The sequence below is a fragment of the Chiloscyllium plagiosum genome, unplaced genomic scaffold, assembly GCF_037043375.1.
Source record: "Chiloscyllium plagiosum isolate Xiang-an unplaced genomic scaffold, Cpla_swu_hap1 HiC_scaffold_10, whole genome shotgun sequence".
Classification (NCBI taxonomy): Eukaryota; Metazoa; Chordata; class Chondrichthyes; order Orectolobiformes; family Hemiscylliidae; genus Chiloscyllium; species Chiloscyllium plagiosum.
In genome coordinates, this window is record NW_028270148.1 from 32,630,831 (window position 1) to 32,657,458 (window position 26,628).

The window sequence follows — 26,628 nt, forward strand, 5'->3', positions numbered from 1 at the left end:
CGTCCAGCACCGGCCCCCAACCTGATCCCAACACCGCCCCCAGCATAAAGTGCATGAGGCCAGCCCCAACGCTGCCCGCACCCAGAACCCCATCCAACCCTTCAGGAATCCTGAAGAAAGGCTTATGCCCGAAACGTCGATTCTCCTGCTCCTTGGATGCTGCCTGACCTGCTGCGCTTTTCCAGCAACACATTTTTCAGCTTTGAAGCTAAGGTATGTCAGCCGTGATTGTATTCAATGGTGAAGCAGGCTTTTGAGGGACTTTAAAGAACTAAACTAAATTTGTTAAGCATGTTTCTTTGACAAGACTGTATTGGCTCTGCCTGATTACCTTGAACTTGTCCAAGCACCATGTTATAACAACTTTAATAATAGCTTCTAACATATTCTTTGTCTCAGAAGTTAAACAAACTGGCCTGTGGTTTCTTCCTTTCTGCCTCCATTCCTTTTTGAATTAAGGAGTTACACTAGCTAATTTCCAATTTAAAGAAACCTTCTCTGAATTTTGGAAAATTAAAACGAATGCATCAACTATTTCACTGGTTACTACTTTTAAGGAGAAAGTGAGGTGGAATATGCTAGAGATCGGAGTTAAAAAGTATGGCACCTGAAAAGCACAGCGGTCAGGCAGCATCTGAGGAGCAGGAGAGTTGAAGTTTCGAGGTGCTGGATGTCTTGAAACACCATAAAAGTGGATAAATCCCCAGGACCTGATCAGGTGTACCCCAGAACTCTGTGCGAAGCTAAGGAAGTGGTTGCTGGGTCCCTTGCTGAGATATTTGTATCATCAGTAGTCACAGGTGAGGGACCGGAAAACTGGAGGTTGGTTAACGTGGTGCCATTATTTAAGAAAGATGGTAAGGACAAGCCAGGGAACTATAGACCGGTGAGCCTGACATCGGTGGTGGGCAAGTTGTTGGAAGGAATCCTGAGCAACAGGGTGTACATGGATTTGGAAAAGCAAGGAACAATTAGGAATAGTCAGCATTACTTTGAAGAAGTAACAAAGAGGATTGATGAGGGTAGAATGGTGGACGTGATCTATCTGGATTTCAGTAAGACGTTCGACAAGGTTCCCTGTGGGTGACTGGTTAGCAAGGTTAGAACTCTGGAATAGTGGAAGAACTAGCCATTTGAATACAGAACTGGCTCGAAGATAGAAGACAGAGGGTTACTTTTCGGACTGGAGGCCTGTGACCAGTGGAGTGCCATAAGGGTACACTGCTTTTCGTCATTTATGTGAATGATTTGGACATGAACAAAGGTTAGTAAGTTTGCACATGACACCATAATTGAACAGCGAAGAAGTTTACCTGAGTTCAACAGGATCTTGGATCAGATGGGCCAATAGGCTGAGGAGTGGCAGATAAATGCGAGGAGTTGCATTTTGGAAAAACAAATCAGAGCAGGACTTATGCACTTAATGATATGGTCCTGGGGAGTGTTGCTGAACAAAGAGACCTTGGAATGTGGGTTCATAGCTCCTTGAAAGTGGAGTCACATGTCGATAGGATAGTGAAGGCGGCATTTGGTATGTTTTCCTTTATTGGTCAGTATTGAGTACAGAAGTTGGGAGGTCATGTTGTGGCTGTACAGGACATTGGTTAGACCACTGTTGGAATATTGCGTGCAATTCTGGTCTCCTTCCTATTGAAGGATGTTGTGAAACTTGAAAGGGTTCAAAAAAGATTTACAAGGATGTTGCCTGGATTGGAGGACTTGAGCTTTAGGGCGAGGTTGAATAGACCCAGGCTGTTTTCCCTGGAGCATCAGAGGCTGAAGGGTGACTTTGTAGAGGTTTATAAAATGATGGGCATGGATAGGATAAATAGACATGATGAGGGGCATGGATAGGATAAATTTTCCCTGAGGTGGGGTCTGTTTCTGTGCTGTACATCTCTTTGATTTGAGAAATGAGGTAGAGTCAAATGTAGTGAACCTCCTCTGTCTGTCTCAAGTAAGGGGACCAAAGCGTCATGTTCTTATTAATGTTACAACATGGAGGTCAAACCCCTCTGTTAATTGAACCAAATACCGTGAAAAGCTTGCCTTGCCTCGTAATCTGTTAAAATATGAGTGACAGAGAACTCCTAAATTCCAGTATTTAACGAAAAAAAGTTTATTTTCTTAACTGTCGTAGTGAACACTAAGCAACAATTGTCTGACCTCAACTGTATAAAAAGAAATGCTGTTCCAATAACACACTTATTAAACATTACATTAACTTAATCTCAAGACCATACAGTCTCTGTCTTCAATCTTCCAGCTGCTGATCTCCCTGGGTCTTTTTTTTTACTGCAAGTATGTTTTATGTGAAAAAATAGAGAGCATTTTCTAATTTCTTGGAGAGCGAGATGTTAGATGGGTAGTTAATTCTGTGTCTATAGCAGTTGCTTGATGTTCGGTGGCAGTTGCTCTCAAATTTTCAAAATACCTGGTTTATATACACCCCCATGACACATTAAATTCTTATAATTTGATTGGTTTCCAGGTGTCAAAACAATAAAATTCAAATTCCATTGGTTTCTGGTATCCTGGGCATAATTTAAATTAATGGGTTAAATTTGAATTGTTGTCAAAACAGCCACCAGAACTCAGATATCCTGACCTTTAGCTGACAGCTGTGGTTGTACTTTAAATGCAGAATAGCACTTTCTATCTTAAAGTGACCAAACATGCTTTCAACATCATAACACTAATGCGAACAGAGAGATTGCTGATATCGAGCTGAAAGGGAGATAAATGCTGGGTCGGGTGCAAGTGAAAAGTTTAAATGGTTGAAAATGGGTTGGCTGTGCAGGGAGCAAGCCATACAAAGCAGGGTCTCTGGGTGTTGGGGGCAAGGGCAGTGAACATGGAGGAGGGTATTAGCATTCTGAAATTGTTAAATTCAGTGTTTAGTCCTGAAGGCTTTAAGACACCCTATCTGACTCTTCAAAACCAGATCTAGTATAGCCTGTTCTTAGGTTGGTGCCGTAACATACTGATCTAAGAATTTGACCTGACCTGAATTCCTTATCCAGGCTATTACTTTACAACTGATATTTATATGTAGTTTAAAGTCCCCCTGATAAATGCTGTACTCTTTTGACAAGCTTCCATTAGTTTTTCCTTGATACCCTTTTGTCACTGAGAGCATTGTTGCAAAGGTTGCAGGTAACACAAAGCCAGTGTATGGTGAATCTATGGAACACATTGCCACAGAAGGCTGTAGAGGCCAAGTCATCGAGTGTCTTGAATGCAGTGATAAGTTCTGAGTTTTAAGGGAATCAAACATTATGGACAAAGGCAGGAGATTGTGCTTGAGAAACATATCAGCCATGATCGAATGGTGAAGCAGACTGGATAGCCAAATGACCTAATTCTGGTGCTTTATTTTGTGGTAATGGTTACTATTAGGGAGCTTGTATCCAACTCCCACAAGTAACCTCTTGCTTTTATCATTTCTCATCTCTGTTATATTACTTCTGTATTCTGTTTTCCTGAATTAATGTAATCCCCCTCTCATGTTAATGTCATCCTTAATTAACTGTGCTGCTCCTCCACCCTCTCCTGGCTTCCTGTCCTTCCTAAATGTCGAAACCTAGGTTTTCCTGCGGGCAAGTCTCAGCAATGCCCATTAGATCAAACGTAGTTACCTTAATATGTGCTACTCGTCATTCTGTTTTGCCCTTATCCCCATTGTTTAGTTTCAAACCCACATCTCTTCCTTAGTTAGCAAGAAGCCAATCCTAGTGCAGCTCAGATGTAGACTGTACCAGCAGTACACACCTCATTTTCCCCAGTTTTGGTACCAGTGCCACATGTGTTAAGTTGTTTTACTCCTGAGGTTCCTACACACTTGATGCACCTGCAACACACCAACTTCTGTGAACAAGCAACCAAATTTATTAAACTCCGTACAGTACAAGCTTTCTGGAGGAATCTTTAACATACACCTCGCAGAGCTTACGGGGTCATGGCAAAAGCTCTCACTGAACAAAGGAAACAGTCTTTCCTTTATACAAAACTCTCAACATCACAGTTAGTACTACCCACAAGCCAATCCCTCATAGTCACATGCCACTGAAGTTACAATGCAGTGACTACCCCACCTCCAGAAACAATGTAATGCGAACTATCCCTTAATGGTCAAATTTCTCGCAAATTACTTTTTGTAACTATAGGGGAGTAGTCAAATTCCAACTATAATGTTCTTATTGATTTCTGGATGAAAATGTAAATCATCCCTGAGTGGCGAGGAATGGCTGTCTAAACCTCCCACGTTCCACCTAAAAGACAAAGCACACCCCCTTACCCCTGGGACGTTCAATGCCTTGCAGGTCAGTACAGCAAATTAACTCTATTGTCTCCCATGAACTGAAAATCATTTCTCTCAAATCAGTCTTTCAGCCATTCATTTTTCTCTCTAACCTTGTTTACCCTCTGCCAATTTCACATGGCTCAAGTAATAATCCAGAAATGATTAGTTTTGAGATTTTGCTTAATTTAGTGCCTTGCTCCTTGTATTGACTTTGCACGACCTCTTTCCTAGTTTTGCCTGTCGTTGGTGCCGACATTCTAAACCATCACAAAGCATAACAATTTTGTAAACTCTATGTTTCTAATATGCTTGTTGCATTTATCTCTTATTCACTGATAAATATTCTGCCCATCACAACAACAACTTGTACAGACCACATAATCCTCAAATGCCAATCAATATTTTCTGTCCCTTTTTATTTCTGATCTTTATCCAAGCCTATTCAACATGCTATTTTTTCAAGCAAGGATGCTTTTACTGTTTCATCTCATTCTTGATATGAAATTAACCCCATCATGCTGGAGGAGGATTTGATGAGTTGGATATTCAATGACTGTGACCTGTTATCCATTTTGCCCATCTCTTCTAAATGTCAAGTATTGTGGAATATTTAATTCTTCACTTGAGTCCTCTGCAACTGCATTTCCAGAGTGGCTACTCGATCAACCCCATTAATTTGTATCTGTGCTCTTAATTAATTTATTTTGTTATGAATACTTAATACATTTAAATATAGTGCTATAAACTTTAAACCTGTTTTGGTGCTTTTCCCTGTCAACAGGATTTGCTAATGCTATATTTATCTTTCCCATTCTGATCTGCTCTGCTTAATTTTATCCAAATTTCCAGTCTGTTCCACGCCCTTTACATTTCTCTTATTGCTTCATCCTTTCTTGAATCCTTTCCAGACCGTTTTCTGGCCACTGAATCTAGCCATCTATTTTGTCAGCATTCCTTATTGTTACAATATGGAGACAACAGCCAAACCAAATCAGCCTCCCTACCTCTGTATTTGCAACACAGTTTTTTAAAAAAATCAAAGCTTCAAAGATACTAAATATTGTATGGTTCTGAAACAGACTTTTGAATAATCAGTACAGCGTTCCCCTTCCTCCACGTACACGCAGGGATACGTTTCCAGACCTACCTCAGATAGCTGTGAACCCATTCATTTAAATGGGAAATTTTACCTTCCTGGCAGCCCTGGTCCCTGATTCTGGATCGTTCCCTGTAATATGTTCAGGCCGCAGGTAACTGACACCGTGGAAACTGAACCCGCGGATGCAGCAGTCGGCCTGTTCCAGACTTTGTGAATAGTTGATGATCGACACTGGGTTTGTACCTCAAACTAGGTGTAACAATTTATTAACAATATAGTAACTTTAGCAGAGCTAAGTTAAACAATGAAGTAAATTATGGCTAAGATTTAAACCTAGACCTCTTTAATTCTAACCTCAACTCTGATGCAAAGACAGACAGACTGACGGTTCAGGAATAAATCAAAAGGGAAAAATAAGTGTGATGTAACTGGCTATTTCACTTCAGTCTCCATGATCAGTAACATCATAGCATATGGGTTATTGTTTTGCTTGGTTTCTGATGACCTATGTGTGCAGCTAGCTTCCATTGTGCTTTGAGAAATATTCATTTAATCCTGCGATTCTATTCTGTGAGCTATCAATAAATTGATGATGAGAGGACAATGAGAGAGCAATCAAACCTCTGAGCTCTAGCTTTTGTAGACACAATCCTTCTAATTCAAGCACAATTCAAAAATCAGTTCAGATCTGACCTCTCCCTGTCAGACTCATTTTTACCCACAATGTCCCAATTAACATTCAGAATCCACTATCTGCTTGAGTGTAAGGCCTCGATGGAGTTGAAGCATTTATGGAGCAGTTTTTATCTAGAAACAATCTGCAATTAACTTTCAGACCTGGTCTCATGAACAAATATTAGTTTGTCCTTTTTTGAAAAGAAGCTATAACTCAGGCCAAAGGTCATCTTTAGTTCTCAGCTCACAGTTCACAACTCTGAACCAAAAATTGATTTAAAAAACAAATGAAAAATTGGTGAGAGTCCTAACAATGCTGAGTATTCTAGTTTGCTGTTTTTCTTGAGGCAATGATTTCCAAATGAACAATAGACCCCCTCTTATTTTTAGGTTTGCAGAATCAGGCAGGGAATGACGTTTTGCCCAATTTATTACACTGATCCTGCTTTCCAACAATTAATGTAATTAAGAGAACTTTTGAGGATGCTGTCAAAATGTTTTCATAAATTAATAGCTATGCATTTACTTAATGCTTATTTATCTTGGATTTAATTAATTTTAAAAGTCTAGTAAGTGAAGGGGGTTTTAATATTGAAGACTGGGTGTTCAATGTATTTCCTTAAAAATAATCTGTAGGTTTTTAAATTCAGGAATGAAAGCGAGCACCACAGCAAAATACAAAAGAAAATGCAAGATCTTCGTAAATAATGGAGCAAGCTTGTAGGGCTGTATGTTTTGCTATTGGTTTATGTTGTTATGAACTTTGTAAGCAGTACCCAAACAGCAGAAGTTTGCAAAATACAGTTGATTCATATAAAGAAGTCATTAGAGATAGAAAGTGACACTGTTGTTGATCAAGAACAAGCACTTCAGATTTGGAATGATACCCAAATGCATCTTTTGCATTTCACTTTTTAATAGCATCACCAGCAGAGCAATATCTTCAAGTAAAACTACCAGATGAGGTCGTTATGAATATCTTCTCATATCTACTTGAACAGGATCTTTGCAGAGCAGCTTGTGTGTGTAAACGTTTCAGCGAGCTAGCTAATGATCCAATTTTATGGTAAGTAGGCTTTGATATTTCTGCAGCCTCTCCAATTTACTGAAACCTTTGTTGCCCTGTTTCACTTTGGTTATTCTTCTAGTCATTCATATTATTTCTGGCACAGGTAAATGTGTCATAAATGCCATTGTCTTTCATGATCAATGTACCAAATTGTACCTGATCCAGAGTACCCAAATTAAAAGCGAATGAAAAAATCTAATTCATTTGGCAAGCAAAAATGATAATTTCAATATTTCTATTAGTTTTGTAAAATTTTATTGAGTTCATCTTGAATTTTAAAAATATTTGGATCAGTAAAAATATCAATGTTGGACGGGAGTGTACAAAGTTAAAAATCACACAACGCCAGGTTATAGTCCAACAGGCTTAATTGCAAACTCCAAAAGCTAGTGCTTCCAATTAAACCTGTTGGACTATAATCTGGTGTTGTGATTTTTAACTTTTTTCTTAGAGACATGGTCCAAATGTATTTGGAATTGTGAACATTTTGGGTGGAACTAGGTGAATGATCACTTTGAGCTGTGCATATTTAAAGTCCCATGTTGTCAGTGAGGGCACCCTTCCATCATGTTGAATGACACATTATTGCTAAATTAGATCCAGAACAGACCAAACAACTCAAAACTGAACTTCCAAAAGGTGTTATGGATAAGTAACTGTGACAGCACAGGAATCACTCCTGAAACAATACCCAGGTTTTAAACATGCTTTCGAGCCACAATAATTATATGGCTGGTCCATGCGCATTACATGTCAATTGCTTTTGCTGGAGGGGGGTCCGGGCAAGCTGTTTACGTTGCCTCGTGTTTAAGGTAATCATTGTCCTGGATTTGTGTGATGCAGATGTTGCTGGATACTTAGCAGCTCAAGCCTGAATGTTGTTCGTGATTTAGTCTTTCTTCATGTATAAAGTATAGAATAACTATTCTTCCAGGAAACGATTGTATATGGAAGTGTTTGAGTATACTCGGCCAATGATGCATCCGGAGCCAGGCAAATTTTATCAGATAAATCCAGAAGATTGCGAACATCCAAATCCTTGGAAGGAAAGTTTTCAACAACTGGTATGGTGTTATTAATTGCTGTCCAAATATGATTTTCTTTCATAAGTAAACTTTTGTGAGTATGGTTTTAGTTGATGAAGCTCTTTTCCCTGAAGAAAGGCTTAATGAGTTGAGGGCAGAACATCAATTGTGCCTGAGTTTGATTCTGTGCACTTGTACACAGCAGATATCATAGGGATGTGACATTGAAGGAGGTAAGTGAAGTGCTTGTCTTCATAACAAGAGGATTCAAATACAGATGCAGGGATAAATGCTGCAGTTGTTTTGGTCTCTTTACCTGAGGAGGGGTGTCCTGGCTATGGAGGAAGTGCAACAAAGTTTTACCAGACTGATTCCTCAGACAGCAGGAGTGATCAGTGAAGACAGACTGGATTCGTTAGAACTATATTCAGAATTTATAAGAATGAGGGAGGATCTCATAGAAACAGTTGCTGGCTATCCTTGGGAAGCAAGGTAAAATACTTGGTTAGGCAATGATTAATTAGTTGAGATAAAAAAAAGTCCATAGAAAGTAGCAGTAAGCCATTCTATTCTTCGACTCTGCTCCAACATTCAGTAAGATAATGGCTGATCATCCAATTCAGTAACATGCTCCTGCTTTTGATCCCCTTAACCCCAAGTACTTTATTTAATTCATCCTTGAAAATATTTAATGTTTTGCCCTCAACCACTTTCTATGCTAGAGAATTCCACAGGTTTGCCTCACTCTGGGTGAAGAAATTTCTCCTCAACTCAGCCCTATCTTTAGACAGTGACCCTTGGTTCTGGACTTGCCGGTCATCAGTAGTATTATTCCTTCATTTAACCTGTCAAAGTCTGTTAGAATTTTATGTGCTTCTATGAGATCCCCTCTCATTCTTCTAAACTCTGGTGAATATCGTCCTAACCAATCCAGTTTGTCTTCATTTATCACTCCTGCTGTCTGAGCAATCAGTCTGGTAAAACTGTATTGCACTTCCTTCATAGCCAGGCCACCCTCCTCAGATAAAGAGACCAAAACTGCACTCCCTATACAATATACAAATATCTCTGCATCTGTATTTGAATCTTCTGGTTATGAAGGCCAGCATGTCATTTGCCTCCTTTACTGCAACCTGCTGCACCTGCAAACTTAATTTCAGCGATTGGTGTACAATGACATCACGTCTTACATCCTATTAATCGACAGATTTTCAGAAATTTTTGTTGTCATGAATTACCTTCCCCAGAGTTGTTCTGCATTTGTTGTCATCGGGTGAAAAAGAGCAATCCGGAAGTGATCTTTTAGGTCTAATAAAAGGTCATTGGCCTGTAGTTGACATCTAATTATGGATGCTGTCTGACCTGAAATGTTTCCATCATTTTTTTCCCAGTTTTTCAGTATCCACTATGTGCTTTTGTGACATTGGGAGAGTGGTTAAAGCTAGGATTCTGTAATACTTGTTCAGGTTACAGAGGTCTAGATGGAGGAAAAGGGAGTTATGTCACAAAATCGACTGGTAGACAGGAGGCTGGAAGAACACGGCAGACCAGGTAGCATCAGGAGGTGGAGAAGTTAACGTTTTGCCCTTCTTAAGGACAGGTCTGCTGCCTGGCCTGCTGTGTTCTTCCAGCCTCCTGCCTGTCTACTTTGGATTCCAGCATCTGCAGTTCTTTTGTCTCTAACAACATAGCCTTGTTACAGCTATACCATTCAGCATTTTAGCATTCTTGGATCTGGTTCCTTTAATCCTCCCAATCTTCCATTGCCAGCTTAGTTTCTTCAGTTGAAGAGCAGGCTCAGTTTTGAAATTTGGGATTGTATGCTCAGAATTTGATGATGTTACATGTAACGTAGAGAAAGAAGAACCAGTGGATGTGGTCTGTTTGGATTTTCAGTAAGTCCTACTCGTAAATAAAATAAGAGAGCTTTAGATTGGAAGGAGCATAGTAGTTTGGATCAAGAATTGGATAGTAGACACAAGTGTTTTTACTCAGTTGTTAATCTTTGGAATCCTCTATCCAAGAGGACTGTAGGTGCCCAGTTGATGCATCTGTTGAAGATTGAGATCAATGTATTTGTGTATTTGTGGAATAAATAATATGAAATGCAGCAACTTTTTGTTTTAACTGGCGCTTTCGATAAACTGGCAAAAATTATGTGCCTCAAATACTGTGAAGTTCACATTCTGTTCACATAGTTATTTTTATTTGCCTCAGTGTAAGTATACTTTTTGTTCACTTGAGTGGCCTGACAAAATGTGAATTGTTGATTTGGTTTTGAATCAATTTGTTAGAAATGTCACAATCTCCTTGTGATGTCCGAATAGTCAGTTGTGTCTGAGTGAGAAGGCTCTCTGCTGGTAAGTTTTATTTAAGACAAAGTCACAATTGATTTTGAGTGATTTATGCTGTAAATAATTAACAGCGATGTGTATACCCCCAGCATTGTGTTTCTGTTACTTAGTGTGTGTTTTTACATTGATTATGTGAACTGCTTGATGATCTGGGATATTTAATCAACCAGCACACTCCTGGTCCCAAAGGTGCCAGTTAGTAAAAGGTTGGCTGTAGGATGAGAAAGTGGGGTTGATGTCGAGCCGAGTCTCTATCGAACTTCGTATTCGACAATCTGACTCAAGTATTGAACACAAATGGTTTGAAAATGTGATCTTAAGGCAGAGTTAAACAGAAAGAGAGCAAAAATGAACAGGTCATTCTTTGGATAGCCGGCTGTTACTCATGGGGTATTGTGAGCGTCAGTGTTAGATCCACATTCAATATAATTTATATGGATGTGAGGATCAAATTATCTGATGACACCAAATTTAGGGTGCGCATATTGTGAGAAGAGTGCAAGGAGGCTGCAAGAAGACTTGGATAAGCCAACTGAATGGGCTGGTACTTGAAGGATATGATCTAATGTAAATTAGTATGAAGTTGTCATTTTTCTTTAAAAACAGGCAGAAGTAGTTTGGGTGTCTTGGTCTGTGAGTATTAAAAGTTAGCATGTAGGTGCAGCAAGCAGTTAGGAAATAAGTGGCATATTGGTATTCGCTTCAGGGGGTTTGAGTACAGAAACAAAAGTATCTTCTGTCGTATAAAGCCTTGGTGGAACCTCACCTGGAGTATTGTGTACAGGTTTCGTCTCCTTAAGAGCATACTTTATGTAGAAGGGCTGCAACGGAGATTATGATTGCAGGATTATCTTGTGTCAGAGGAAACTGTCTTTATATTCTGCAAAATGAGAGATGATCCCATTGTAAATTCAATTCTTATAGGGCACGATGGGTTGGATAGAATAAATAGAATGTTTCCCTCAGCTTGTAACTCTAGTATATAATCTCATGATAAGGGGCAGGCCATTTAAAATTGACATGAGAAATTTCTGTACTCAAGCTGGTCAGGCTTTACAGTTCTCTACTCTGAAGTCTGAGGAAGCTTAATCATTAAGCAGATTTAAAACAAATAAATAGGTTTATGCAGACTAATGACATGAAAGGATACAGGGAATAGTATGGGTAAACGGTATCAAGGAGATGATGAACCATGTTCTGGAATGGCAGGGCAGGTTTGGTGAGCTGAATGGCCTTTTTGTGTTTGCTGCTGCGCTTTCAATCGCTGAAGGTCAAAAAGAGGAAGGCAGGATATTTTATGTAATTGACCAATGAACCACAGTGACATTGAGTGTTTTGAATTTGGAATTTGTTGCATAACAGAAATGTGGAAACAGTTTCAAAAATTGGATAACTATTTGAAGGATGAAAAATTATTTAGGACGCAAATGGGGCTAATAGGTTCTTTAAAGGTCTCGATGGGCTGAATAGATTCTTGTGTTGTTTATGATATGTTCTACAGAATGAAAGCCAAAACTAATCAGCGAAAAACTCTGCCAGTAACTGACATATTGAACTATTTTGTATCATTTTTGACCACTTTGATCTGTCAGAGTTTTCAGTTGGTACACAGGGACGTAGCAATCGAGCAGGAGTAGGTCATTCAGCCCCTCAAACCATATGTTAAGGTCATGGCTGATTTGACTAGAATCTCCAATCCATATTCCTGTCTACCCTGATAATCTTTTGCCTCCCCTTGCTTCACAAGATTCTGTCCACCTCTGCCTTTTTTTAGAAAAAGTGCTATATTGAGCATTTTAAGACTCTTTGGTTGTTTATTTTTCTCTGCCAAGAGTGTCACATCTGTAATACATGGCAGGATTCCATAACAAATGATCAGAATTTTTAACAGAAATGGTTGATGTATTTCATTTCTTGACTGTTTGAATTTTAGTATAAAGGAGCGCACGTAAAGCCTGGATTTGCAGAACATTTTTACAGCAGCCCAGCAAGGTATAAAGGAAGAGAAAATATGTTGGTAAGGATTTTTAAAATTTTGAATTGTACTTACAAAATTGTGTGCTGTAATCTTTGGGTTAAATTGTGTTCATTTTCTCTATAGTATTATGATACAATTGAAGATGCCTTGGGAGGTGTTCAGGAAGCTCACTTTGATGGTCTTATCTTCGTACACTCTGGTACCTACACTGATGAGTGGATTTATATTGAATCCCCTATAACTATGATTGGTGCAGGTAAATATATTGATTTGCATTTAATTTTTGGCACTGCTGTTGGCAATATAGTAGTGCAAAATGTTAATTCTGCTAAGCAACGTTCTACGGAGCTGCAGAATTTGAAATAATGCTATTTCTCCCCACCCCATCTCAATGATTAATTTAGTTCTTGAAATGCAATTTAATGCACAATACATTTGAATTTGTAAGTAGTGAACATTCAATGCAAGTTAAGATTTTTAACCTTGGTTCTAATTTTTTTTCTATAAGTATTATTTCTCCTTTCTCTTCCCTTCCCCAAGCAATTGCCTTTCCAGCTGTATCTTAGTAATTTGTTAGCAAGCCTTTCCAGCATTCTGTGCTTGTCATATGTTATGGCTGGTAGAGGCTCCTCTTCTATTCAGTAAGATCTTCGCTGACCTCTGCATTCAACTTCACAAATCTATTGATCTCAAATCTTCAGTAGACACATCAACTGAGCATCTCCAGTCCCCTTTGGTAATGGATTTCAAAGATTAATAACTGAGTAAAGATGTTTCTTTCTTCCCTGTTGGTCCTAAATAGCTCACTGTTTTTCCTGAAACTTACAAGTCCTCACAAGTCTTGATTTAAGACACTTTTAATCAGCAGTAATGGCTGTTAGCATCAACCCTGTTGAACTTTGAATTAATTTTATATGCTTCAGTGTGCTCATTTTAGAAACGTTCTTGATCTCTACCAAGTCATCACGGTGAAATTATTTGTCTCCATAATTGTCTATGGTGTATGTGCCTAAAAGATCATTGGTAATTGAAAGTAGTGTTGAGATAATTTGAATAGTTGTATTAAAAACATTTTTAATACATTTTCAGCACCAGGAAAAGTTGCAGATAAGGTCATCATTGAAAACACTAGGGATTCTACCTTTGTATTTATGGAAGGTTCTGAGGATGCCTATGTTGGATATATGACAATTAGGGTAAGTACTAACAGCCATATCATACATCATTTGACAATGTTTAGTAATCTATAATCTGTAAGCAATATCTTTATAGTATGTGCTTCTTTCTTCTAGTTTAACCCTGATGATAAGTCAGCCCAGCACCATAATGCACACCACTGCTTGGAGATCACGGTGAACTGCAGTCCGATTATAGATCATTGTATCATTCGAAGTACTTGCACAGGTTTGTGTCATCTTTGATATTATGGTTTAACGTGGGGAGATTGAGTGTTATTTCTTTTTATAACCACTGGAATTTTGTATGAAGTTATATTGGAATGTTCATGACAAACCATTTTGAATTGTTGAGGGACATATTGCTATGATAAAGGTGCTATTGATAAGTAAGAGTGTTTGTAAACAAAATTGAATGAGTGATATTGATTTTAATGTAATGTTGATGCATGGTAATTTGGAAAAATATGTTGTGTCTCTTGCCTGTATTATCACTTTTGCATTCCTATTGCTATGTTCTCATTTTGTTTCTTCCCCTGGTCTGCATAATTCTCTTTGTCCACATTTTTTGTGTTCTTCTCCTGTTTTCATTCCAGCCAGGTGGGTATATTTGGAGGAGAGAGATAATGTGGACTTGCAGTTTCATATTCTTGGGGCAAGAGTGGAGAAAAATCAGACTTTTCAATTTTCCCCTGTGTAATCCATAATCCACTCTTGTCCTTATCCACATTTGTGCCAGGCCCTATTTTTGTGTTGTGCTGTGAAGAGGGGAATAAGTTGAGGAGAAGCGAACAACGATTTTTTGTCTTATTCTAAAATGGGTAACAAAGGCTTCAAAACATCGCAAACTCGTGAAATTGTCTGAAATTAGCTACGGAGCTGCAGAATTTGAAATAATGCTATTTCTCCCCACCCCATCTCAATGATTAATTTAGTTCTTGAAATGCAATTTAATGCACAATACATTTGAATTTGTAAGTAGTGAACATTCAATGCAAAATCTGCCAAATTTAGTTGAGGATGGAGATCAGTAATGAAATAAATATGTCGAAGTCCATCATTCCCATTCCTTGCTAGTTCTTTGTAGTCAAGAACTTAGTGTCTCTGCTGGTCTGGGATAAAACCTTTGAAAATGCCTGCTGTTGTACAGCATGTATAGAAGTTTGGCTGATTGATTCTGAGTGACTTTTTACCTCTTACATTGGGCGAAACACCGGACTTCTTGATTTATTGTTTTCCTTTAATAGCACATTACCTTGATGGATAGATACATTTATGATTTTGTCATCCTGCCATTCTCTCTGTCGTCAGCCCAACTGCTCAAGCCCTTTCTTCACAGTCTGCTTGATCCTTAGTTAATGGTGTGGTTTGTGAATGCATTCAGGATCTCTCATGTTGGAACCCGATTGATCCTGCGTGATTATCCTGATGTTTTTCCCTGTTACCCAGCTTCTTGATTATTGCCTTCCTTTAATGGCACATTGAAGAACAAAGTACATATGTAATTTGAGAGCCACTGTAATCTGTCACTCTGTTTTTGACAAAAAAAACATTTATGGGGATAAAAACAAACTGGAGCTCTGAATGGCATGATCAGAATACATTTTTCGATGAATTGTCATGGGTATCATTGCATATAATACTTTATTTTAATTATTGTATTCAATTCATTCAGATCTTCTGGCTTCTGCACAGAACTTTATAGATTGATCAAATCAAGCAGCTCACCACCTCTGTAACTGAACCATTTAGTCTCACATAAGTCACCCATGAATCAGTATTCCAAAATCTTCCTAAGCTTTCTCCCACCATTTTCTACCCATAGAAGTTCAACCAAAACCCAGGTGCCAACATTCTGCCCTACTCATCCATCAACCCCTACCTATATTGTCTTGAGCCCAGTACCCAGATTTAACATTTTCATCCTGTTTTAAAGCCCTTCAGGGGCTTTCTCCTATCTGTCTTGCCCCACTCTCTTGTCTTCCCCAGTGTTCATTCTTCTGACTCTAGCTATTGTACCTTCCTATTTATCCCCATCAGACCGTTAGTGGCCAAGCGTTGAACAGGATAAAACCCATCCTCCTCTTCCTTTGTAACGCTTCATAAAACTCTCATCTCTGGCCCAGCTTTTGGTCACCCCACCCAATATCTCAACGTTGTTGAGTCTTTTGGGATAATTTAGTATTTTCAAGGTACTATACAAATGCAAGTTGTTGATCATAAAACATACATGTATTTTCAGAGAATTGAAAAGAGATGAATAGTACCATGGATCTGAATTGTAAATAGTGTCTTAGGTCATGTCTCTATTCATTCCAAAAATCATTTCATTGAAGTAGTTACAATTGATTTATTGTAGAATTCTTTGTTGCAGTTGGCTCTGCTGTGTGTGTCAGTGGCCAGGGAGCATCTCCTACGATCAAACACTGCAATATTAGTGATTGTGAAAATGTTGGACTATATATAACAGATCATGCACAGGTATGATAATCCAAAACGCAACTAACTTTATTTTAACAACTTTGCTTTTGCCCATAGTATAGTTAGTATAATCTTTTTATTTTATAGGGAATTTATGAGGACAATGAAATTTCAAATAATGCTCTTGCTGGAATCTGGGTAAAAAACCATGGAAATCCTATCATCAGGCGAAATCAAATTCATCATGGGCGTGATGTTGGGGTCTTCACATTTGATCATGGCATGGTAACTCTTATTACTTTCAATAAGCATTTGGGAGTTAATGATTTGGGTATTTATTGTATTATGGTTTCTTTAATGAGTGTTCAGGCTGACAATTCAGCAGTTTAAAACTGTTCTCAAAGGTATATTACCATAGATGTTGGTCACTGCTATCAACTTTCCAAATCTTCTGTGCTATTATTTATTTGCTAATTAGTTGAATGTATTCCAGCTAAAAATGGAGCACCGAGAATTTCATTCTTTCAGAAAGATAGATATGTTGACTGAATGGGTATAAACTTCATAGATGAAGTTTAATGTAGGAAAGTGAGAGGTCGTGCACTTTGATAGGCATGCCATCATTTACATAGGGAGAGACTCAAAGAAAGTGCAACACAGACAGATTTGGATGTTTTTGTCCATGAAACACAAAATGTTAATATTCAGATGCAGCAAATAATTAAGAAGGCACATAGAATTTTGGCCATTGCTGCTTAGGGGCTGAAGATAAGGATGTCTTGTTCCAACTATGCAAGGTGCTAATGAGGTCATAGCTGGAGATTACTCCAGTTTTGGTCCCTGTGTTTTAAAAAGGATGTGTTCATTTGGACGCAGTTCAAAAGTGATTCACTTTGCTGATTCCTGGGATGAAGGGGTTGGCTTACCGAAGAATGACTAAACAGATTATTCTTTCTTCGTTCGAGTTGACAAGATTGAAGGGTGATCTTATTGATTTGTTCAAGATTCTGAAGAGCTTGACAGGATGAAAGTTGAGAAGGTGTTTCCATTTGTGGGGTATTCTTCAATAGAAATGTCATTACAGCTTACTAATTTAAAACTGATTTATGAAGGAATTTCTTGTGCCAGAACGTGGTGAAATATTTGGAATTCTTTATCCCAGATAGTTGTGAATGTTAGAACATTGAAAGTATTTAAAGAGGAGGTGGATAGATTTTTGAAATTTCAGGGAGGTGTGAGAGCTATAATGAACATTATACAAAAGAGAAATTAAGATCAAGGGGTTGAATGGGGCCAGCTCCTCTTGTTTCTTCTATTATGTTGTAGTGCAGATATCTATCATTACTGAAGTCAATTCTGGTACATAACTTGAAAAATTTTGGTTGGTTATTGGTACTTGTCAAAATGGATGAGTTTCATTTTTTAAATTTCCTAAACAATCTGTTCGGGGATGTTATCACATGCCTATAGAGTAGGTGGATCTTTTTAATCAATCTGCTCTCAGATGCTCTTGCATACTTCTGGAGGAGGTAGAACTTGAACCTAGGCCTCCTGGGCCTAGGAACACTACCCTGCATCACAAAAGCCCTAATAATGGATTTCATTAGAATTAGAAAATAGCCTACAGATGTCAAATGCTTAGTTTGTGTTTAAGTGATCAAAAGCATCTTTCTGGATCTGATCTACTTACAGTTAATGTTGATAGTGGTAAATGAAGTCTTCACTAGGTGACTTGTATTCTGTTTGTGCTGCCACTGTTAAGCTTCTCATATTTCAGTTCTAATATATCAAGTCAATTTGCTATAACAATTCTTTATATCATTTGTAGATTGGCTGTGTTCTACTGTTGGAACCTGGAGCTTGTTTGCTGAGAATTTAACTGCTAATTCTTATTGTTTATATCTTTTAAGCTTTTGCTTGACCATTCATTTTGTGCAATCTCTTGGAAAATTGTCGTAGTTTCAACCTTCTAAATCTCCTATAACCCTTAAACCATATTTTTAATTATTCAGTAGCAATGCTATTGCAATGCTTGACATTAATTTTTCACCAGAGCCATTCATATTTGTATGGATGGCTGATAACTAGGTTTTATCAGCATAAAATAGAGTTCTGGAAATGTTTTATAAGAACCTAACAGTTTGGAGAAGGAGTCCGGTACTTTCAAGCTTGCATAACCATTTGATAAGATACATGACTGATCTGGTTGTAGTCTTAACTTGCATTCCTGACTACCCTATGTGCCCTTTGATTTCCTTGTTACTCAAGAATCTTATCTACCTTTATCTTTAATATCCATTGATCCTCTTCTGTTGCTGTCTCAAGAAGAGAATTTCATAGACTCATGAACCTTCGAAAGAAAGCAATTCACTTTATCGCTGTCTTAAGTCTCATTTTTAAATAAGGCCTCTTATTCATAAATTGTCTGTAAATCTAATCTATCCTATAATGGGAAGCACTCAGCATCTACCCATTTATGTTCCCTTGCGATTATGTTTCTAAACTCTCGTTGGTAAAGTCCCAAGCTATCCAACCTTTCCTCATGAGCTAACCCTCTTAATCTGTTGTATGCACATTTGCTGAACTGTTTCTAATTAAAATATGGCTTTCTTAAGAAAGCCAAAACTGAACACAGTAATCTAAATGTGACCTCATGAATGTTCTGTACAACTGTTGCAAAATTGCCCTACTTTCTTTCACATTTCGTTTCTGATGCAAGAAACAATAGCATTTCATTTGACATCCTATAGTTTGGTGATAGAATACTCTCCACTTGCCTGAATGCGTGCAGGTAAGCTGAATTGTTTTCTTTTGAAGAGTAATGAGTCTATGAAATTCTCTTCATATAGGAATAGAAGCTGGGTGAATAAATATTTTTAATACATTTGAGAGATTTAACACCATTCAGGACACTTCAGCCTGCTTGGGTGGCACTCTATTGATCACCTTCAACTTTTGTCCTCTGTATCATAAATGTACAGTAGCAGCAATGTGTATCATTAACACAATGCACATATCAATCCTCCTCCAATAACACCTTCCAAATACATGACCTGTATCACCTAGAAGTGCAAGTGCAGTGTATGTATGGAAGCACCACCTTCTGCAACTTACCCTCCAATCCAAACAGCATTCTAACTCAGAACATTCCTTCATGGGATATGAATCCTGGAATTCCTTTCCTAATGCCACTGTGGATGTACCTATGCCTTGAGGACTGTAGTGTTTCTTAGAAGACAGCTCACTGCCACCTTCCTAGGCAAGTATGGATGGAAATGTGGGCCAAGCCAGTGATGCTAACATCCCATGAACAAAACAAATCTCCTCTTGTACTTGCATACTAATATTTTGAGGTCCATTTATCAGGGCACCTAGATACCTCTGTATCTGAGTTCTGCAATTTTTCTCCACTTACATCTGCCATATTTTTACCCAGTCACTTAACTTATCTGTGTTCCTTTGGAGTCTCCTTATGTCACAACCTACTTTCCTATCTATCTTTGTATCATTAGCAAATTTAGCAATAATACATTCAGTTCCTTCGTCCAGTTAATTGAATCAGATTGTAAATAGTTGAGGTTCCAGCACTGATCCCTGTGCTATTCCATTCATGAGATCTTGCCAACCTGAAAGCTACTAATTTATGCCTTCTCTGTTTGCTGTTAGGTAACCAATCCACCTTCCATGATATGTTAACACCATTTCTTTATGTAATAACCTTCCATGTGGCACTTTGTCAAGTCCCTTTTTGAGATGGTGAGATGTAATGAGTGGACTGCCACTGGGATCGGTGCTTGGCCCTTAACTATTTACCAATTATATCAGTGACTTGGATGAAGATGCTGAATGCATGGCTGCTAAGTTTGCTCATGATGCCATAAACAATTGTGTCCACAGGATGTCCTCATCATGTTGCTTGTTACTTTCTCAAAAAATTAATAATTGAGTCAAATTTGATTTCCCTTCCCTGCCTGCTTTTGTTGAGATTTTTATGTGCCCTGCTAGATATTTTCTTCTCAACAGTTCAGAGATGCTACTACACACCTCTTGGAGCAGGTGGAACTTGACCCCAGGCCTCTCAATGCCCTGCTTGTAACAGCTCCGACATTTGAGCAAGTTTGCAAGTTGTTGTTTTCCAGTTGTCTTGAAACAGTGCAACACCTAGCCTGGAGTAACCTATATTTGCATTGCTTTTTCTAGTTGTCTTAAAGGTCCCCAACTGCTATGGGTTTTCTCATCCGAAGTACCTTTTTAGATATCTTGCCTTTCAACGTTATCCAGAATTTTTTTCTGCAACTGCAACTGCTTTTGCGCAGCATTTTTAAAGATACTGATCTGTTAGATTTGCCTATACCAACTTCAATTCACCACTATTAATCTTCCACAATATTACAGCTTTCTTTTCCCTCTGTGGTTCTGTACATAAATAGAAAATACTTTGCATTCTTGTCCTAAATTGAATTAATTGAATATATTTAAATGCTTATTGTTATTGATATTCTGATTTGCCTATATGAGTGAATTCTGTTAAATGCTTTGATGTTTTTGGATATGATAAGACAGCATGTAAAAACAAGTCTGTCTGTATCTGTTTCTTGCTGTGAGCACATGCTTAGTCTAGTCTATTATTGTTGAATAGTTTGCTGAATGCTGTTTGTGACTGCAACAACTACATCAGTATGTTTATTGAATGGAAGGTAAAGTTTGCTAAATCTTCAAAGTATACATTGATGTGCACGTGTGAATTGGCAAATCTGAAGTGCATTTGCCAAATACATTGGATGCATTCAATTTATAAAAAGCTTCAATTTTAGCAAAATGAATTCTTCCTTACCCAAGTAATTTCTTCAAATTACAAGAATCAAAAGACGCTATTTGGTTTTTGCATCATCCTGAGGAGCTAGTGGTTTATCAATTTTTGTAATCTTACCAATTGTTAATTCATTGCCTTGTCTTAATGATTTGAGGCAAATGGCCAAACCTGTGAAACAAATCGTTAATCCCTCTGGAGTCTTCTCATCTACATCTGCAGTCTAATTATTTAGCAGTTAGCAATGTTTGACAGACCTGGAGTCCTGGTACTAAAGAGCATGGAAGGAACTCTTGTGAAGCAGTGGTAGTGTCCCTACCCCTGAACCGAGAGACCCGGTTTCAAATCGTACCTTCTCCAGAGATGTGTATTAACATGTCTGAATAGGTTAATTAGAAAAATAGGTTTAAAAAAAGGGCAAGGAACGAAGTGTCTGAATTTCATTATCATGTACCATTCCCCCATCAATGCACCATTACTACGATATATAGAGATGTACAGCACGGAAACAGACCCTTTGATCCAACTTGTCCATACTGACCAGATATCCTAACCTAATCTAGTCCCATTTGCTAACACTTACCCCAAATCCCTGTAATCCCATCCTATTCATTTACCCATCCAAATGCCTTTTAAAGGTTGTAATTGTACCAGCTTCCACCACTTCCTCTGGTAGCTCATTCCATACCTTAGATTAGATGCACTACACTATGGAAACAGGCCCTTCAGTCCGACAGGTCCACACCAACCCTCCGAGATCCATTTCCCCCCCACCCTATATTTACCCTGTCTTAGCAATTGAGCATGGCCAATTTACCTGATCTGCACATCTTTGGATTGTGAGAGGAAACCGGAGCATCCAGAGGAAACCCACGCAGATGCGGGGAGAACGTGCAGACTCCACACAGACCGTTGCCTGAGGCGATCCCTAATCTCTGGTGCTGTGAGGCAGCAGTGCTAACCATTGAGCCACCATGCCGCCTGTGCCACATGCACCACCCTCTGCATGAAAAAATTGCTCTTGTGTCCCTTTTAAATCTTCTCCTGTCTTATCCTTAACTAATGCCGTCTATTTCTGGACTCCCCCACCTCAGGAAAAACACCTCAGAAAAAAAAATTTACCCTCGCATGCCCTGCATGATTTATAAACCTGTATAAGGGCACCCTTCAGCCTCCGATGCTCCAGGGAAAATAGCCTCTGCCTATTCAGCCTCTCCCTATAGCTCAAACCCTCCTACCCTGGCAAAATCCTTCTAGATATTTTCTGAACCCTTTCAGTTTCACAACATCCTTCCTGTGGGAGAGAGACCAGAATTGCATGCACATTCCAAAAGTGGCCTAATCAATGTCCTGTACAGTCACAACATGACCTCCCAACTCCTATACTCAATGCTTTGACCAATAAAGGAAGGCATATCAGACACCTTCACTATCCTATGTACTGGCGACTCCAAGAAACTATGAATCTGCATTTGAGGTCTATTTGTTCAGCAACACTCTCTAGGACCTTTCCATTAAGTGTATAAGTCCTGCCCTAATTTGCTTTTCCAAAATGCAGCATTTACCTAAATTAAACTCCATCTGCCACTCTTTGGCCTCTTGGCCTATCTGATCAAGATCCCGTTGTACTCTGAGGTAACCTTCTTCGCTGTCCACTATATCTCAAATTTTGATGTCATGTGTAAACTTATTAACTATGCCTCTTATGCTCACATCCAAATCATTTTTATAAATGACAAAAAGCAGTAGACCCAGTATCGATCCTTGTGGCACACCAGTGGTCACAGGCCTCCAGTCTGAAAAGCAACCTTCCACAACCAGCTTCTGCCTTCTATCTTCGAGCCAGTTCTGTATCCGAATGGCTAGTTCTCCCTATATTCCATGTGATCTAACCTTTCTAACCAGTCTACTTATTGAATACCTTACTGCAGTCCAGATAGATCACTCATTCCTGATGAAGGGCTTTTGCCTGAAACATCGATTTTTCCTGCTCCTCAGATGCTGCCTGACCTACTGTGCTTTTCCAGCACCACTCTAATCTTGACTCCATATAGATCACAGATCCATATAGATCTCGCCCATCACTCTGCCCTCATCAATCCTCTTTGTGACTTTTTTAAAAAAAACTCAATCAAGTTAACGAGACATGATTTCCCACACACACAGCCATGTTGACTATCCCTAATCTATGCTTGATTTAGATTGGAATTATATTTGCTGTGGAAATGCTCGTGGGTTTTGCCTCTTGAAGTGATGCAAGGATTGAGGGATCTTCCTGAGCTGATATTAAAGAAACTGTTCCTTGTTATTTCTGCTTATTTAGCATTCCTCTTGTCATTGGTAATGATTTATTCACAAATAGAAAAATAGTTTTTCAGTGAGGATTGATGGTTACTTTTACTCCTTTCTATACGATCGCATTTTCTTAATGAATCACTTAATTCCATGATTTAATACTTGATGGCTCCTCAACAAATTCATCATTGCCCCTTTCATTTTCATTTTCTTTCATCTATTACTCGAGATATATCTTTGTAATTTAAATCGGTACATTTAGGGCAATATTGGTTCTGGTACACTTGATAACCTTGCTGTACATTTACAATATGTTGATTCTAGCTGAAATTGAGTATTAGTGATATGATCAACAAAACTCATTAATCCAGAGAATAGCTATGTTAATATTTTCCAGATTATTCATTTCATACTGCTGAAGAAGGCAGATTTTGACTGTGTCCTTGGAGGTTTAAGTGAAGATGGTTAGCTGAATGTTTCAATCTTAACTACATTTTAAGAAAGTTTGAACTCCCCCATAACTAGGGGAACTTCTCTCTGCCTTATGGAAATGCAAAACATAGATTATTCTTATTCTGCTGAAGGAGTCTTGATATGGTGCCACATTTTAAGTCTCAGAAAGATTACAATTACCTTGAGCATTCATATGGCCTACTTTTAGTTACCATTCTTTTTTTTTTTGAATTATCTCAATGCGCAGTAATTTGACTCTCAAATCCTGGCTTGTTACACATGCCATGCTTGGCAATATAGCAGAAACTGAAGCAGTGTTAGTTGATAACACGGTTAACCAAGAATTCTTGAATTCTGCATTGGCTTAATAATTTCTCCAAGTGTAATTGCTTATGAATTAGATTATAAAATTGTCAGTTTTTATCCGGATGTGTTTATCATTTATCTTTTGCTTCTGAAACCAGTTCTTTGCCATTTCTCTTATGCTAGTAAAAATGTCAGTTTGTAGCCTAGGCCAGTTTGCCAGAAGGAGGGGCAGGAACAGTGGCCATAACCACTGCCAGCCTGATTGACACTTTCTTTCCCCTCTCTGCCACAACTGAAGCATATTTAAAATCAGGTTATGGATATCATAGGTCCTGTCCAAAATTAAATCTGGGTAAATGAAAAGTATGGAAAAAAAAAAGTTTTTAAAAAAACTGTGCATGCACCTTTTTTTAAAACCTTTTTGTACTTTTTATTCCCTCAGATTTAAACAGTTTGGTACAGCAACTACATTGCAGGTAAGTGGATTTAAAAAAAAGACTTAGTTTGCTTTTAGGAGAAACAGGTAAACAAGAGATGCCCTTTTTTTGGCTGTTGCTGAGTTTCTTAAAGATCATCATGTACTTAGTGCTTTTAATGTAGAAAGTGCCTTCACATAACATGAGAAGAAGTCACTTAGGATAGGTGATTGCCCGAGTGTTTCATGTTTTTTTTTAAAAAAGGGAATTTTTATATTTGGTTAAGGTATAGCAATACATAGGTTTAGAAGAAATTTAAATATAAAATTAGGATGGTGTAAGACTGATACTTCTGATGGTGTAGTGCAGTAAGGGTGATAGATATTTAGTAGGACATAGATGATAACCTTGCACCTAGCCTTCTAGGGATTTGAGGGCAAAAGTTAAACTTTTGAAATTACTATACCAGGGAATACTAATTGTTTTAATTGGTGATCAGAAACAAATATTAAATTGTAGATAAGGTTGAAGGTTTTGTAGAGCAAAAAGGTGGAGGCAGCTCATCCAGAGGCCTGACACTAGTGTGAACCATTTGGGCCAAATGAGCTTTCTCTACATTGTCTCTTCCGTTACAAAAGTTGATAATTGGAGAAATGTCGAATGAACATGATGAGAATTAATGTGGTGATTGCGACCACTGAATGTGAAAATAGGCTGTTTTGTGAAAGGCACTAATACAAGTGGTCTGTCTCATTCAGCCATCCAGTCAGTTTCAGTTTTTTTAATGAGTTTACTATCTTTCCAGCTTTTTTGGATAGGTGCTGTTTTGGTCCAGAATAATTATTGGTTTTGCTGCTGTTTTTTTCCTGCAGATAATCTTACTCAGCAGCATGATTTCCAGACTCATTAATAAACTTAATAACAAAACAAATGAAGTATTTTCCACCAAGGTTGCTCTTTCTACAAACAAAAGGAAATTGACTTGTTGATACTGTCTGAAGTTCATAAACTCTGCACTCATGCTAAAACTGCAGTTATTTTGAGCTAAAGGAGTTTCAGTTTACTCACCCACAAATTGGAAGCATTCTAACATTAGTTTTCTCAGCTAGTTCCATGAAGGACATCATGTAAAACATAAGAATTCCAGGTGTTTACCATAAATTCAAGATAACACTAGAAATTTCTCAGTGCCATCTTGCCAATGGAGTGCTTAAGGAAAAGTAGCATCAAGAACTGACAGCAATTTCAGGCAATGTCAGTGATCTACTAGCACTAAAGAGATAGTAAAGCTACCAGCATTTCATACTCAACCTGAAAACTGGCAAGATCCAAAATCTACATTGATTTCGCCTAAAGCTCTTTGAGACACTACTATACCTGTAAGGGCTAAATCCAGGTTGAACACGAAGCCGACATTGCACTATCTGGTTCAATCTGAGTGAGTTGCTGAGAAAGGTGATAGAGGCAGTGACTACAGTGGATTTGTTCCTGGTGATGTGCAAAAACATTTGATGCATTTGGGAGTTGGTTAGTTGATTTGTTAAATTGAGAGTGGTGATGGGAGAGTTAATGACGACTACTGCCAGTCTATCCAGGAAATATTAACCTATATGTTTGGATAATAGTATAGAGAAGCAGTCTGTAGATAACAATAAGGACAGAATAGAAATGTAACCTTGGAGTTCACTGATCATGCAGGATGAGCCATTACAGGTGATGTAACAGCTACACTGAAACTGATTGAATTCATACCAGGGAAAAGAACATTGACATTGGGTGGCCTGATCAACCACCTTGACCTTTGCAGAGAAATTGAAGAGGAATAACATGATGTAATAGAACAGGACAGTACAAGCCTTTCGGCCCTCGATGGTGTGCTAGCCTTTTATCCTATTCTAAGATCTAACCAACATATACTTCATTGTATTATCTTCCATGTGCCTATCCAGGAGTCGCTTAAATGTCCCTAATAAACCTGACTGTACTACCACTGCTGGCAGTGCGTTCCACACACCCAACACACAGTATGTAAAGAACCGACCTCTGACATCTCCCCTAAACCTTCCTCCAATTACCTTGTGATAGATATTTCTGCCATGGGAAAAAGTCTCTGGCTATCCACTCTATCTATGCCTCTCAACACCTTGTACAGCTCTATCAAGTCACCTCTCATCCATCTTTGCTCCAATGAGGAAAGCTCTAGCTCCCTCAACCTTTCTTCATAAGAGATGCCCTCCCATCCTGGCAAC

General features: G+C 38.4%; 1 protein-coding gene across 2 annotated transcripts in view; it reads left to right on the top strand.

Moving 5' to 3' along the window:
• Positions 1-26,628, top strand: part of fbxo11b (F-box protein 11b) — a 154,505-nt gene that overhangs the window by 97,304 nt on the left and 30,573 nt on the right. For both annotated transcript variants that reach the window (XM_043695619.2, XM_043695620.2), the window contains 8 exons: positions 6,999-7,143; positions 8,081-8,210; positions 12,459-12,542; positions 12,627-12,759; positions 13,593-13,699; positions 13,796-13,907; positions 16,053-16,159; positions 16,247-16,384. In XM_043695619.2, the coding sequence (XP_043551554.1) occupies positions 6,999-7,143; positions 8,081-8,210; positions 12,459-12,542; positions 12,627-12,759; positions 13,593-13,699; positions 13,796-13,907; positions 16,053-16,159; positions 16,247-16,384 (956 nt within the window). The remainder of the gene's footprint in view (positions 1-6,998; positions 7,144-8,080; positions 8,211-12,458; positions 12,543-12,626; positions 12,760-13,592; positions 13,700-13,795; positions 13,908-16,052; positions 16,160-16,246; positions 16,385-26,628) is intronic.